General features: G+C 40.7%; 1 protein-coding gene across 1 annotated transcript; it reads left to right on the top strand.

The window, feature by feature from the left end:
* The first annotated feature begins 1,174 nt into the window (after positions 1-1,174).
* LOC113537081 (E3 ubiquitin/ISG15 ligase TRIM25-like) lies at positions 1,175-12,386 on the top strand. Its single transcript, XM_053231710.1, has 6 exons — positions 1,175-1,824; positions 6,052-6,147; positions 6,270-6,503; positions 7,109-7,280; positions 7,516-7,575; positions 11,519-12,386. Exons 1-6 carry the CDS (start codon positions 1,234-1,236, stop codon positions 12,043-12,045), a joined length of 1,680 nt encoding a protein of 559 aa, XP_053087685.1. The 5' UTR covers positions 1,175-1,233; the 3' UTR covers positions 12,046-12,386.
* Positions 12,387-15,078: the final 2,692 nt, after the last annotated feature.

Here is a 15,078-nt window from a genome sequence, read left to right as displayed (position 1 = left end):
CATGACCTTAGTATTAAGACCATTCTATCTGGCCGTTTCTTAACAGGCAATCTTTTAATCTCATCAAGTAACTAATAAACAGTAATAAAGACAGAAAGAAATTTTTAACAATTTAAAACCACATTAAATCATATATATTTTTGAATACATTTTCTAGATGTATTCTGTTTTTCCCCCAAATTTTTCTTTATTATTTAATTTAGTCTCGGCAATTGTCACCTACCAGCTAGCTCTCCCCTTTCACACGACAACACCATCCTGGAAGGGTGAAGGCTATCTCATGTTCCTCTGAGACACATGAAGCCAGCCAAACGCAGCTTTTAGAACTGCTGCTCATGGAGCATCAGAGGATGGTGTAACACACTCGAAGGAAAGCGCTGTCCTCCCTCTTCCACAAGCATGAGATCACAGACATGATTGGCTAGTGTCACTGTGATTGACAGGGGAGAGAGAGTGTGCTGGACAGACCAGCTGTGGCATTGTCAGGATTCAAACTTGTGATATTTGGACAATAAGGTGAACACTTTTCTGTGCCACTTAGGAGCCTAATTTTCAGGATGCATTCTATAAGATACACAGTCACAATCTCCAAGTTATTCCTAAACCTCAAAATTTTATTGTAAAACATTTAACAATATTAAAATACATTATACAAATACGATTGCTTCAGAGATGAATGAGAATTACCAGATACAACTAGAGCACAGACTATTCACAACAGGATCATCAAGCATGGGTACAGAGGAAGAGTAATGCAGCAGAAACCATTAAACAGCCTCAAGAATAAAACAGCAAGGCTGAAATCTGCAGAACAACAAACACAGAAAAACAGCAGCTTCTGGAGAACTGTAAAGTGAGAACTCCTCACTTTAAAAATGGCTCCAACATTCTTCCAGGATGAATATAATTTTAAAGATGTCACTAGGAATAAGTTGTGAAATTGTAACAATTGTAAGTTATCAACAAGGATGAAAATTTTGCTTGAGGTGTCAGTAGGAAAAAAAGACCAGAAATTTAAAACCCATTCTGTGTGTGTTTCATGAAATTAATCCTAGTAAGTGTAGCTACATGGGATATATTTATGCACTGGAGGAAGATGAAATGGTTAACAGAGGAGGATTCATAACCTACCTGTGTTTGTGCTCCTCCTCTCTCTCACACACTCACAGAACCAGGAAGTAACTCCTCATTTCAGAGAAAACAAAACTGATCTCTCTGTGTGCTTGCAGGAAAATGGCCGAGGCCAGTATTTCAGTAGATCAGGACCAGTTCAGCTGTCCAGTCTGTCTGGATCTCCTGAAGGATCCGGTGGCTATCCCCTGTGGTCACAGTTTCTGTAAGGTGTGTATTAATGGCTGCTGGGATCAGCATGATCAGAAGGGCATCCACAGCTGTCCTCAGTGCAGACACACTTTCACTCCAAGGCCTGTTCTACACAGAAACAACATGCTGGCTGAAGTGGTGGAGAAAGTGAAGAAAACTGAACTCCAAGCTGCTTCTCCTGCTCACTGTTACGCTGGACCTGGAGATGTGGAGTGTGATTTCTGCACCGGAAGAAAACACAAAGCCATCAAGTCCTGTCTGATATGTCTGGCTTCTCTTTGTGAAATTCATCTTGGTCCTCACTATCAGTCTCCTGCTTTTAAGAAACACACATTAATTGAAGCCTCAGCAAAACTACATGAGAAGATCTGCTCTCAACACAACAAGCTGACTGAGATCTACTGTCGTACTGATCAAACCTGCATCTGTTATTTGTGTACGATGGATAATCACAAAGGACACAACACTGTCACAGCCGCAGCAGAAAGAGCTGAGAAACAGGTGAGAATGAGAAAGCTTTCCAAAATTAAAACATTTTTATTTTATTTTCCCATCTAGAAACAGGTGCTTTAGTCCGTTATATGATTTAAACTTTAATTTCAATTTATGTATCAAACAGAAGGATTCTGTAAAAGCTTTAATTGAAAATTGTATGTATTCTGGTCAACAGAGTGTTAAATTTATCCACAGTGATGACTGTAATCTGGTCAGACCTGTTACTGAACATTTCAGACAACACCCAAACTGTGATAGGGTGAGGCAGGTGAACACACACAGAGAGAGAGAGAGAGAGAGAATTTTTTTAAAATCCACCTTTATGATAACAATTTATTTGCATATGTAACCAAAAACAATTTACACAGTTCATTAAAACTCACCTCTTTCTCAAGGTAATATTAAAAAGTCAGCAGCAATTAATCATTTTCATAAACTGTACATAATACTTCATAAACTGAGACATAAACATAAACGCAAAAAGATGAAATATCAATTAAATCTCTGAGCAGAAAGGACAGCCCACCTCAACATTAGGATTAAGGTGTACCACATGTCTGTTTATAGCTACTGCTCCATGTACAATCCTCCACTGGAGGTCCACTGTCCGCTTATCAATCGAACATTTGTACAGGATATGCCAGCAAACTTTAGGAATAAAGTCCACACTACCAGCTCTGTCCATCGTGTTGAAGAAACCCAGGCCAACAGATATGCATTGGACACTTTTACACAAGAGAACTTTTCCCAGCTGACACAAAATCTTCCAAAACTCGGGTTTTGAAAGTCAACAAACAGCTCTCATCCTCCTTCCCCACAGCAGCAGTCTCATCAACTGATCAAGTGAATCTCTCCATTCATTAATAACAGTTTGATTACTCGAAAAAACTTGATAGTCTGCTCCCAACTTCCCATGTACATCAGTTCTTTCACTCAAAATTTCAATGCTTTGATGCAGGATATGACCAAGCTTTGTGTACCCAACAGCCAAGAGGCGTGAACATAGATTGACAGAGAATAAAAGTCTTGAAGGTAAAAAGGAGTTGAAAAAAAGTGGCTCCTCCAGCAGCCAAAATCCAGGAGACATATCAGGTGATCTTGATACAGCGAAGACCTTCCAAGCTTCCAAAAGAGATCTGTAAAAAGGGGTAAGGTCTACTAGCTCAGTCTCTTTTAACTGCCTAAGAAACAGATATTTCTCAAGACTCATTCCACCTCCTCTCCTTAAAAGTGCTGCTGCAGTACCAATCCATGCAAAATTACTATTATATAGTAATTTTTGTGCCGCTTGCAATCGAAAGGCCATTATCCTGGACTTAATGTCCACCAACCCCTTCCCCCCTTCGTGTATTGGACTAGATCCAATGCTGATCTGACCAAAAAAAGGTCACCAGCATCCTTTGGACCTCTTTTACTAAAACTGCAGATGGCTGCAACACATTGAATTTGTGTCAGAGTGTAGAGGTTAAGATTATTAGCAACCAACACTTTCCCTCTGTAGGACAACGCGGGTAGCAAACATTTCCAGTGAGACTATCGGGTACACACTCTCTCCACTATACCCGCCCAATGTAACTTCTGAAATTCGTCTGAACTAAAATAAATACCTAAGATCTTTAACCCCCCTCTTCCCCATCGGAGATTCCCTGGCAGCTGTTGACGGTCTTCTAAATATCCCTGACCTGCCCAAAAAGTCTCACTTTTGTCCCAATTAACTTTAGCTGATGAGCATGTGGAGTAGCATGTGGAGTAGTATGTGCAGCTCGACAGAGAGCGAGAGACACAGAGAGAGAGAGAGAGAGATAGAGAGAGATTGTTACGTAAAATTTTGTCCCATATTGGTTAAGGACAATGTACTTTGTGTGTAGAGTGCAAGCAGCAACTCTGGCAAGACCAGCTGTGACAGCATAACTAAAATGGAGAGCCAGAAGGTAACACAGACATGAGGGCGCCCTGGGACATAAAGCGGCCAGCCACTCCACCGTCAACAAACTGAGTCAACGCGTGAGAGTGGGGGGAGGGGTGTGTGTGTGCAACAGCATCCAAACATCCCAGTTCACCACAACACTTTGGGGCTTTGTAAGAGAAAGCTCTACCCCCTGCTGTAGCTTTCACTATTTGAGGTACCAACAAATAGCCTGCACCATTTGATCGAAGTAGGCGTGGCGGACCATAAAAGACCAAAAGTTCACTCGGGTACTGCGGTGCGAGACCATTCAGTGCTTTATAGGTCAATATTAGTATTTTATAATCAATATGAAATTTGATTGCGAGCCAATGCAGTGTGGATAAGATAGGGGTGATGTAGTCATATTTTCTGGTTCTAGAAAGGACTCTTACAGCTGCATTCTGGACTAACTGGAGCTTGTTTATGCATTTAGTATTGTAATCCAGTAAGGCATTATAAGGTATTACAAAGACAGGCCATCTGTTTGTGCTGAGCTACTGTATGATCCAAATTCAAGAATTAAGCACTGGGAGCATACACGTCGGCAACAGAGATAAAATGAGACCTTACTAAATCACCTTTCACCCTTTGATTCAAAAAAGACCCCAATTCCTTTTTTTCTGCTGCAAACTATCAAGCAACATAGGATCCTTTCTGCCCAATAGTTCTGACTCTATGACAGATATGTCTTTTTCAAAAGATTGAATGGCTTCTCTTAAACTCTTAGTAGAGTTAGTTGTGTACTGCTGACAAAACATTCTTATATTTATCTTCCCTATTTCCCGCGATTGTCTTAAATTTTCAAAAATACTTTTTTTTTTCTTGAAATTTTCCAGTGCTGTCAGAACTTGTCAGAGTGTTCACAGCAATTTCTGTCTTCGAGTATACTCAGGACATACTTATTACAATAGAAACCAAATGATGATCAGTGAAACCCACTGGAATGATAGAACAATCAATGATCCTACTGTTAAAATGCTTAGGCACATAAATCCTGTCTGTGTGGGCAGCACTAATTCTATTATCAGTAATTTTTGCCCAACTATATCTCACATTTGGATGTTTAACCCTCCATATATCTAAAAGGTCAGCCTCTCTAACTAATTTGGATAAAAAAGTATAAGACTGCATGTCAGGTTCTTCAGAAGTACGATCTACAGTAAAATCTTCAGTGCTCTTCCAATCTCCTCTAATAATAACATTAAAGTCATTAACACATTGCCTTAAAACATCACTTAACACAGTAAAATATGAAATTTGTGAGTTACTTCATATAAGATGTGACCATGACTGTGCACTGAAACAGGCTCAAACCAGTTCTTAAACACGTCCTAAACACAAGACAGGTGAGGATCATTGAGGAGACTGAAGACTAGATCTGAATTTGTCTATATCATTTTTATGGTCTTCAACAGTATTACTCAGAAAGTTAAGCTCCTTTGTGACAATGTGTATTGTTAAAAGCACTATACAAATAAATTTGAATGATAGCTTAGTTTCATTTTTATGTTTGTCCTCTTTATTTTGCTACTCACCATAAGAAGCCTGGTAGTGAATTCTTGCTAGTAACATTACAAGATGCAGCAACCATATAGAAATCCTACAACACTGAGATACCAGTTGAGTGAATATTGTGATATAGGAGCTAATAATCTAACAGCTGAGTATAGAAACACACGCAGTACACAACATAACATTCTCAGCTCTGAGAAACATGAATGTACTCGTTACGATCGCCAGCTGGAGTGCCCATGAACTCCACTAGAGGGCACTCCACCCTGGACTCTTGCCATTGTTCTCTGGACTCCATTTCCCATGTGTTCCTTGCCCCACCTGTGATCTTACCATGTGCTACCCTTGTTTGTGTGTTATGTTCTGATTGGTTCCTTGGGTTCATATGTCTTGTTTTCATTGGTTGGTTTTGTCAGGCGCTCTCCTTGTTCTGTATAAAAGTTGCTCACACCTGCTCCTAGGTTGCTGATTATTGTGTGTATACCCATTCCCGGTTTCTGTGTTTCCTAGTTTACCTGTGTTTTGACCCTTGGACTGTTTTCCTTGTTTTTGATTGTTTGCTGCCTGCCCTGACCATTGCCTGTGTTCTGGATTATACTGTTTGCTGGTACTCGACCCTGCCTGTTTTGACCACGTTTGTAAATAAAGCCTTGCATATGGATCCCCAACTCCGTTGTCACAACCTCTACTTTACAGTACTTTTAACTGACATTAATATGTAACCAATTAGCTCATACTTTTCTTAAAAAGCTGAATCTAATTGGTGTCCTCAGAGTGAGGTAAAGGAGGAGCAGATGAAATCCCAGCAGAGAATCCAGGAGAAGCAGAAGAAAGTGCAAGAGCTGAAACAGGCTGTGAACACTATAAAGGTGAGCAGTGAGCAGAGACAGAGCTGCTCCTAGAAACAACATGGACAACCAGTCATTTACAGTCCCAGTAAGAGAGTGAATGACAGATGAGCTTTAAATCTTTTGTGTGTATCTCCTACCAGCTGAGTGCACAGACAGCAGTGGAGGACAGTGAGAGGATCTTTACTGAGCTGATCAGCTCCATGGAGAAAAAGCGCTCGGAGGTGACGGAGCTGATCAGAGCTCAGGAGAAGGCAGAACTGAGTCGAGCTGGACGACTCCTGGAGCAACTGGAGCAGGAGATTGCTGATCTTCAGAGGAGAGTCACTGAGCTGGAGCAGCTTTCACACACACACGATCACATCCATTTCCTCCAGGTAACACTCAGTGTCTGATCTACAGAGTCAGCTGTTCCTCATACACTCTCTAAAACACCTCCCGTTAAAGCAACAATAAATGTCCCTGTTTGACATCACAAGTGTGTCTGGTGTTATCCTGAGATCAGGCGACTTCACAGTTTATTACTGTTTGTTATTGTTTAGAGCTGTATAGCTTCTCTTTAACTCGACTTAGTTAGAATATTATTTTGTGGATTTGAGTTTGAGTAGCTATGACTTCATGTGTCTGGTGTGTTTATCATGACAGTTGAGCAATGAAGGATCACAGTACACCCCAGCAATGACTAATGTATCTACTGTATTCCTAAATCTATGGCTACGACATTAAAAACTGATGGCTTAAAAGGATTCATAATGATTATATGATGTGTTTGTGTAATGCATGCTGGGTAATGTAGTGAACACTGATGGATGTAAGTATGACCACTTCAAAAAAAAGAAAAATAAAAAATCATGAATTCTGCTAAAGCACTGAAACTGACAGATGCAACACTGCACTACAAAATCCTTATTCTTCTATATAAATGTAACTGCAGGAAAATTTATTTACACATTTTGTTTTACATTTAAATTGCTTTCTGCAGGTTTTAGCTTCTGGACGTCACTCTCGCACATTAAACAGACCAACGTTTCACACATCCACCATCACTGTCCATCAACATCTCTCATTTGATGGAGTGAGGAATTCTCTCTCAGATCTGAAGAAGAGACTTGAGGAATTCTGTGAGGAGGAATTCAACAAAATCCCTCCACATGGTAAGAGGAGCTGTTCCTGCTGGACAAACACAATGATGGACGTCTTTACTCGCTCTGTGAAGTGTTATTTCTTAGCAATCCTCCTGCTTTCTTTTCTCACAGTTTATTCACCTGACACTTTTAAATAAAATACTGATTTAAAATGAATAAACTGACTGTATCACTTTAAACTGTTTCCATCTTTTACACAACCTGATGATGCTTTTTGTCTTCATTTCCATTTTTCTCTCCACAGCTGCAGCAGTTCAGATCATTGCACTACCAGAGCCACAGAGCAGAGAAGATTTTCTGAAATGTACGTCTAAAACACACACACACACAAGCACACACACGGGCACACACAAACACCCAAACAAACACACACACACACCAAACAAAAACGTACACGCACACACAAACACACACACACACACACACACAGTGGTCACTTGTAGGACCTGTATCTGGTATTTATTATATGTGAGGTCCACCCTCACACACACCAGCTGTTTTCTTTCCTTGTGGGGACCAAATGCACTTTAAGTAATGAGAAATAATTTTATTTCCATTGATGCTAACAAAATTATTAATAGAGAATGATGTTTACCTTCTAAACAACTTTTATTGGTTGACTGAATAGCAAATGTAACAGCAGGTATGCATATAAAAGCAGAAACAGACATCATTTTAACCTACGAACACAATTCTTACCTTAGAAATAGGCATGTTAAACAGATTTTCCAGGTCAAGAGCTTCAGGTAATGTTCACATCAATCATCAGAATGAAGAAATAGTGTGAACTCTGTGACTTTAACCGTGGCATGGTTGTTGGTGCCAGATGTGCTGGTGTGACTACTTCTGATCTCCTGGGATTTTCACACACAACAGTCTCTGGAGTTTACACATAATGGTGTGAAAAACAAAAAACATTGAGTTTTTCCTGATTCTGATGTTTGATGTGAACATTAACTGAAGCTCTTGACCTGTATCTGCATGATTTTATACATTGTGCTGCTGCCACATGATTGGCTGATTGGATAACTGCATAAATGAGCAGGTGTACAGGTGTTCCTATTAAAGCGGATGGTGAGTGTAAAGAACCTCTAGCACATTAGAGTTTACCAAAAAAAAAAAAAAGTCTTTGTGCCCCATGCTGAAAAGATGCATAGGATACAAGAAGCACCAGGTTTCCATCCTGGGACTGGTCATGTGACTCATGTGAATCGGTAAGCATCACTCTAACTTTGTCACTGCCCCACTACACTGATCTCACTGCATTAGATATGGCTGCTGTCAGACTCGGCTGTCTTTACTAAATGCAGAGAGAGCATCCAGGAAAGAGCAACAATACGTCATGTGGTGTTATTGATGTCATTACTGTTCTCATGCGCCAACATGAGGTGATGAAATTAGAAATAAGAGTAAGATATTCCTTTATTTGTCCCGCAGTGGGGAAATTGCATTTAGCAACAGCAGGGGTACAGTACAGAAAGAGTATGCACACAAGAACAAGATAGATTAAAAACTATTCTGTACAGAAAGAGTATAATGGCTTAAATAGTGCTAAAGCAAAAATCCTACCACAAAACAAAAAAAAGGGAGAGGGGTGTATACACAAGTACAGGTTGGTTGAGAATAGTGTAGCTTGCCAGTAGTGTGACGGTATTGCACATTTAAAATATTGCACACTGATATTGCACATAAATGTGAGTGTAATACTGCAATGAGAGATTATAAATAAATAAATCAGCAGTGTTCATTATGAAGTCTTACAGTAGCAGGAAGGAAAGACCGATGAAATCTCCCCTTTACACACTGAGGGTGGAGCAGTCTGTCACTGAAGCTGCTCTCCAGAGCGGACAGGACGTCCCGCAGGGGGTGGGACTCATGGTCCAGCATAGATGTCAGTTTTGTCAGGACCCGTCTGTCCCCAACCTCCCGCACTGAGTCCAGAGGACAGCCCAGGACAGAGCTGGACCTCTTGATGACCTTGTCCAGCTTTTTCCTCTCCCTCTCAGTGATGCTGCTGCTCCAACAGACCACACCATACAGGATGGCTGAGGCGACCACAGAGTCATAAAAAGTCTTAAGAGCGCCCCCTGCACACCAAAGGACCGCAGTCTCCTCAGGAGGTAGAGCCTGCTCTGACCCTTCCTGTACAGTGCGTCTGTGTTGTGAGTCCAGTCCAGTTTGTGGTTTAGGTGAACACCCAGGTACTTATAAGAGTCCACTCTCTCAATGTCCATTCCCTGGATGTTCACCAGTGAGGGGGCAGACCGGTGTCTGCGGAAATCCACCACCATCTCCTTGGTCTTTCCCGCGTTGATGAGGAGGTGATTTGGCCGACACCAGTCCACGAAGTCCTGCATCAGTCTTCTGTACTCTGCGTCATCGTAGTCACTGATCAGGCCAACGATGGCCGAGTCGTCAGAGAACTTGAGCAGGACACAGCTGTCCGTGTTGTACCTGAAGTCTGCAGTGTAGAGGGTGAAAAGGAAGGGTGCGAGCACCGTGCCCTGGGGAACACCCACACTGTAGGTCAGGGTGTCAGATACGCAGTCCCTAGCTCTCACAAACTGGGGCCTATCTGTGAGATAGTCCAGGACCCACTCTGTCAGATGTGAGTCGACTCCAGCCCACTCCAGCTTGTCCCTCAAAAGCAATGGCTGAATTGTGTTGAATGCGCTGGAGAAGTCAAAGAATAAAATCCTCACAGCGCTGCCGGGCTTCTCCAGGTGAGTTAGAGCACGGTGCAGCAGGAAGATCACAGTGTCCTCCACTCCAATCCCGGGTGGGTAGGCGAACTGCAGCGGGTCTATCGCTGAGCTCACCTCAGAGCGTAGGTGGCCCAGGACCAGTCTCTCCAGTGTCTTCATCAGATGTGATGTGAGAGCCACCGGCCTAAAGCTGCTAAGGTCTCTAGCGTGCGGTGTTTTGGCACTGGTACCACACAGGAGGGCTTCCATAGCTGTGGTACCAGTCCAGCTGCCTTCCTTGCTTTGATCCTCCTCAGCTCTTTCCTCACCTGGCCAGGTGTGAAAAACAGGGGTGGGCTGAGGGGGTGAATGAGTCCATGGGGCCGTGAGGGGGTGGTGTGGAGTGAGCCAGAGGTGTGAGGGGCTGGGGGAGGGGGGCATTGTCCCGTTGACGAGGTGTGGAGCAGCTGCATGGGAGGAGTAGTGGGTGACTGGGTTGAAGTGATGGTTCAAGTCATTGACCCACTGCAGGTCCCCCACAACCTGGGAGTGGGGTGCTTTGAAGCCTGAGATGGTCTTTAGGCTCCTCCACACCCCACTGATGTTCTGCTGCTTCAGCTGCTCCTCCATCTTCCTATAAATGCTATAAGGCACAGTCTTACCTGTAGAGGGCTTTATGTGTTTAGCTTCAAACACACATGCTCTGTCAGTGGTATTGACTGCATGCTGTACTGCATCACCATCTTCTGCTACAGAGATAAAGAGCATTTATTTTCCTCTATTCAAACCTTCCTTTCATGAGATGTGGTGTTTGGTGTAATTTAGATGAAATATTAAAGGTTTTTTAAAATATATATACTTTTACACATTGTGTGCCAGAACACTACTGTCTACTACTATCATCTGCAATACTTGTTATGTTTAATAAAATTAGGCTTAACAGCTGGGATAATTACAGATTAAAAAAAAAAAAACTCTGGAAGGACTTGCCCTAAATAGTAGTAGTAGTAGTAGTAGTAATAATGATGATAATAATAATAATAATAATAATAATAATAATAATAAATGAAGCAGTACTTTTCAGACATGATGGTCATGGTGTAAGGTGTGTCTAGCTGAGTGTTAGGATTACTAGGAGAACACTTTGATAATCTGACTGTGCATTTCCTCTCATTAGGAGGACAGTATTAGTGCACCACAGTTATCCAGCGAGCTGCTACACTAACTTCTTTCTTTTTGATTCTTATTTTTGTAACCAGAAACTAACAAAGCTGCAAAAAAATAACACGCTTACCTTGTATGTCACGTTCGTCTTCTGTTAAACTCACATTGGCTCTTTCTAAAATGTAAATTAGTAATGGCGGAGGTGACCTCCTCATGGGAAATGTAGTCCATTTGCACTTCCGGGTACGCTTCTTTGTATTGATAAAAGGATGGTGAAAAACTACAACTCTCCGGTTAAATATTAAAAAGCTAATTATTGTATTGGCTATACGCTTAGCGCTTACACTTTTAATAAAACATGCCATGTTCAGTTTGTTTTTCTCTTTTTTTTTCTTTCAGATTTCCGTTATCTGACTCTGGATCCCAACACGGTACATTGTAACCTCATTCTGTCTGAGAAGAACAGAGCGGTGAGGTACAGTGAGAGAGAGCAGCAGTACTCTGATCATCCAGAGAGATTCGACTCTATCAGGCAGGTGTTGTGTAAGGAGAGTGTGTGTGGACGCTGTTACTGGGAGGTGGAGTGGAGCGGTGCTGGTGTGGACATATCAGTCTCATATAAAGACATCAGCAGGAAACGACGGGGTGATGAGTGTGTGTTTGGATACAACAATCAGTCCTGGAGTCTGGAGTGTTTTTCTTCTTCTCTCTGTTTCTATCACAACAACATTGAGACTGATCTCAGAGGTCCATCATCCTCCAGAATAGGAGTGTATGTGGATCACAGTGCAGGAACTCTGTCCTTCTACAGCGTCTCTGACACGATGAAGCTCCTCCACAGAGTCCACACCACATTCACTCAGCCTCTATACGCTGGGTTTGGGCTCTCCTTGTTGTCTACTGTGAGATTTTGTGATCCAAAATAAAGTGTGTAGTGTTTTATGTAAAATTCCTGCACATTGCCACATTGTTGCTCAGTCATCTTATTATGTATTAATTAAAACAGATTAGTCATTTTACAATAATTAAAAAGGAAATGTTAAAAATGAACTGTCAGACAAGAAACTAGTAAAATTTCAGAAGAAAAGGATGGAGGAGTGAGAAGTGCAGCGCGCGAGCTGTGTGCGCGTCTGCGCGAGTTGTGCTGAAATCGGTGACGCAGAGAAATCTGTGACTAGAGGTCACTGTTCAGTAAATGTTCAAGATTGCAGCTTCTGTCTTTTCTGTTTGTGTTTTATGATTGTGATTGTTAATTAAATGATGTGTACTCCACCCACATGCTCCTGTGTGTTTATTGGGACTGATGATTTTAATTCTGTTTTGTGTCTTTTACCATTGTGGTTCTTATTTATGTATAAAATATATTATTAAAATAATATTAACTATTACTATTACTGTTGATCTTAGTAATGCTATAATAATAATAATAATAATAATAATAATAATAATAATTAAAGCTGCAAGCAGCATTTTCGGGGGCCAAAAACCCAGTCTCTATCATTCTATTTCATTTCTCTATATTCTATGATATCAGTTTTAAATATTTCCTAAATTTGAGACAATGTAAATTCTAGCTATTAGTGGTGCTTGCTCTAGCTTGTTTCTTTCATTCTCTTGTTTTGAAGGGTTTTTTGGAAATGCACCTGAAAGACAAAAATAACAAATGTAAAGAAAAAAAAAATAAAAAAAAAATTAAAAATCATGGGATTTTGTTGGGTAAAATAAGCACTATCTCAAATTGATTATAAAAATTTTCCAGTTTGTCACAGTTTGCATATATTCCAAGTCTTCTGAAGTCATACAATAGCTCTGTGTGAGAAACAGAATGAATTTTAACTTGTTATTCACTGATACACTTTTTTTTTTTTTTTTTAAATAAAACTTTTACGGTACTTTTGCATCCTTTTGAAGCTTCAGAGCTCCCTGAAATGACATGGGAAGGAGGCGGCACAAATCTTCAGGATCACACAGTTTGGGTTCCACAGAAGAAAGTAAGTCATACAGGTCTATTCCAACATGAATGAAGTGCATATTTTTCATATTAAACAGAACTTAGAGAATTATTGGCAGGTTTCTGTGAAAAAAAGACTAACAATAATGAGGTCTGAGATTAAAAACACACTAAAAGTTACTACAGTGTAAAATATTTTCATCTATTTATCAACATTAACTTACAACTGTCAAAGGCGACTTCTCTTTTTAGAGTACATATTGTCAGCTGCTCAGTGTCTGTCACGCTAATGTCTTATAGGCTGTTGGGCTCATTAATATTAATCAGGTCGCTGCTTCGCCCGAACTTATTTGCTGAATTCAAACCGCAGACGGTGAGCGCTAGCCAATGGGATTGCCGCTTGCGCATCACTTCCGCCCACTGCCGAAGCAACGAGCACGCAGAGGCTTCTGCTTGGTCTTAAAGCCTTCGTTTTACAGGAACGGCTACATTTTTCCCCCTCGCGCTGCGATTAATCAAAATAAACTGAGTTTTGTGGCTCATTTCCACTCGAAATGACCTGACTCTCTTAGCGTTTAGAAAATAATTAACTTATTAAATTATAAATGTTAAGTTTGTCGTGTTCAATTTGCCAATTTAAATAATTAAAACGGTTGTAATATTTACCTCAGAGTTAGCTGCAGCTTTAGCTCACGCGCGCAAACATGACGATAAATTACACAACACTGAAGCAGGAACGTTATAAAAGCTTCAAAATATAAAACATTACAACTCTAAAATGATATTTAACATTACACATGGAAACCACTATATTAAAGTGACGAACAAAATATACATTTTTGCTTTCCTTTACCTCAGCGTGAAGTGGCAGTTGGCCGTTACGATCCAAATGATGCGCATGCGCAGAACTGCGATTTCTCCAGCTAAGTTTCTACAGAGAATAAACGTTATGATTTCGACCAAACAGTGAATGTTGATCCAGCATTGAAAATTAACTGATGACTGATACTGACCTATACAACTACAAATAGACGTTGAATCGAGGTCTCTTTGCTATCTGGGTCATTCTTCATTTGTGGTGGCAAGTGGTGTCCCTCTACTTTACAACAGTTGAAATAAACTTTAAATACCAATAAATCATAAAATGTTTACATGTTTGTATTCTGTAGGGTTAACACAATTTGTGCAGTGTTAATAGTTACATTTTTGTTTTAAAATACATATTTAATTGAGTTTGAGAGATTGCATTTGTAACAAAATATGCATGTTCCCGCCATGCCTCAGAGAGGTATCATGGAATGTAATTGCAAACAGTATATACAGATGGTTGTGCAGAAATGTGTTCACATATCACACAGAGATGACCTGTTGTACAGTGTTAAAAATTAACGTCATCATGTGCCGCTATAAACTGATAAAAAGCCTGTATGATGGGTGTTGGCTGGTTAAACATTTTTTTATAGATACTGCTGGTGGCATGACCAAGTCCCAAAGGTCACCACAAAAACCATCAATGCAGGAGTCAATTGGAGCAATGCGCATCACCCCTTAAAACATGCCAGTGGCTTCCTTAGAGCCGGGGAAAAAACAGTTACCTCTGCAAGAACATGCAGCATGAGAAGAGAGACAGAGAAGAGGACAAGAACCAAAGACAAAAGCTAGACAACAAGTGCTGTGCAAGACATGACTCTTATACTAGTGCTCATTAAACACAAAATGGAAAACAGGTGCAAGCAGTCACGTGACATGATCCATGAGGTGCCGTCCCTGATGGGAATCGTATTCATGCACGGGCTTCGGTGTAACCATGACACTATCTTTATTTGATCCATTAGAAAACACAAAACTCCTGATGTCACATTAACAACTTTAATAATTACTCACATTATATTACACTATACCATTACAGTCATGGAGGTTAGCTACACCCTCTTTATTTAAAGCTCCACCCGCTCTCTCTGTCACACTATAGAAACAGAAGCTCAAAGTTCATTTAAAGTAAAAAAAA

Source organism: Pangasianodon hypophthalmus, chromosome 30 (genome assembly GCF_027358585.1).
Source record: "Pangasianodon hypophthalmus isolate fPanHyp1 chromosome 30, fPanHyp1.pri, whole genome shotgun sequence".
Lineage (NCBI taxonomy): Eukaryota > Metazoa > Chordata > Actinopteri > Siluriformes > Pangasiidae > Pangasianodon > Pangasianodon hypophthalmus.
The sequence above is the reverse complement of the archived record's forward strand: the minus strand, read 5'-3'. Positions and strand labels throughout refer to the sequence as shown.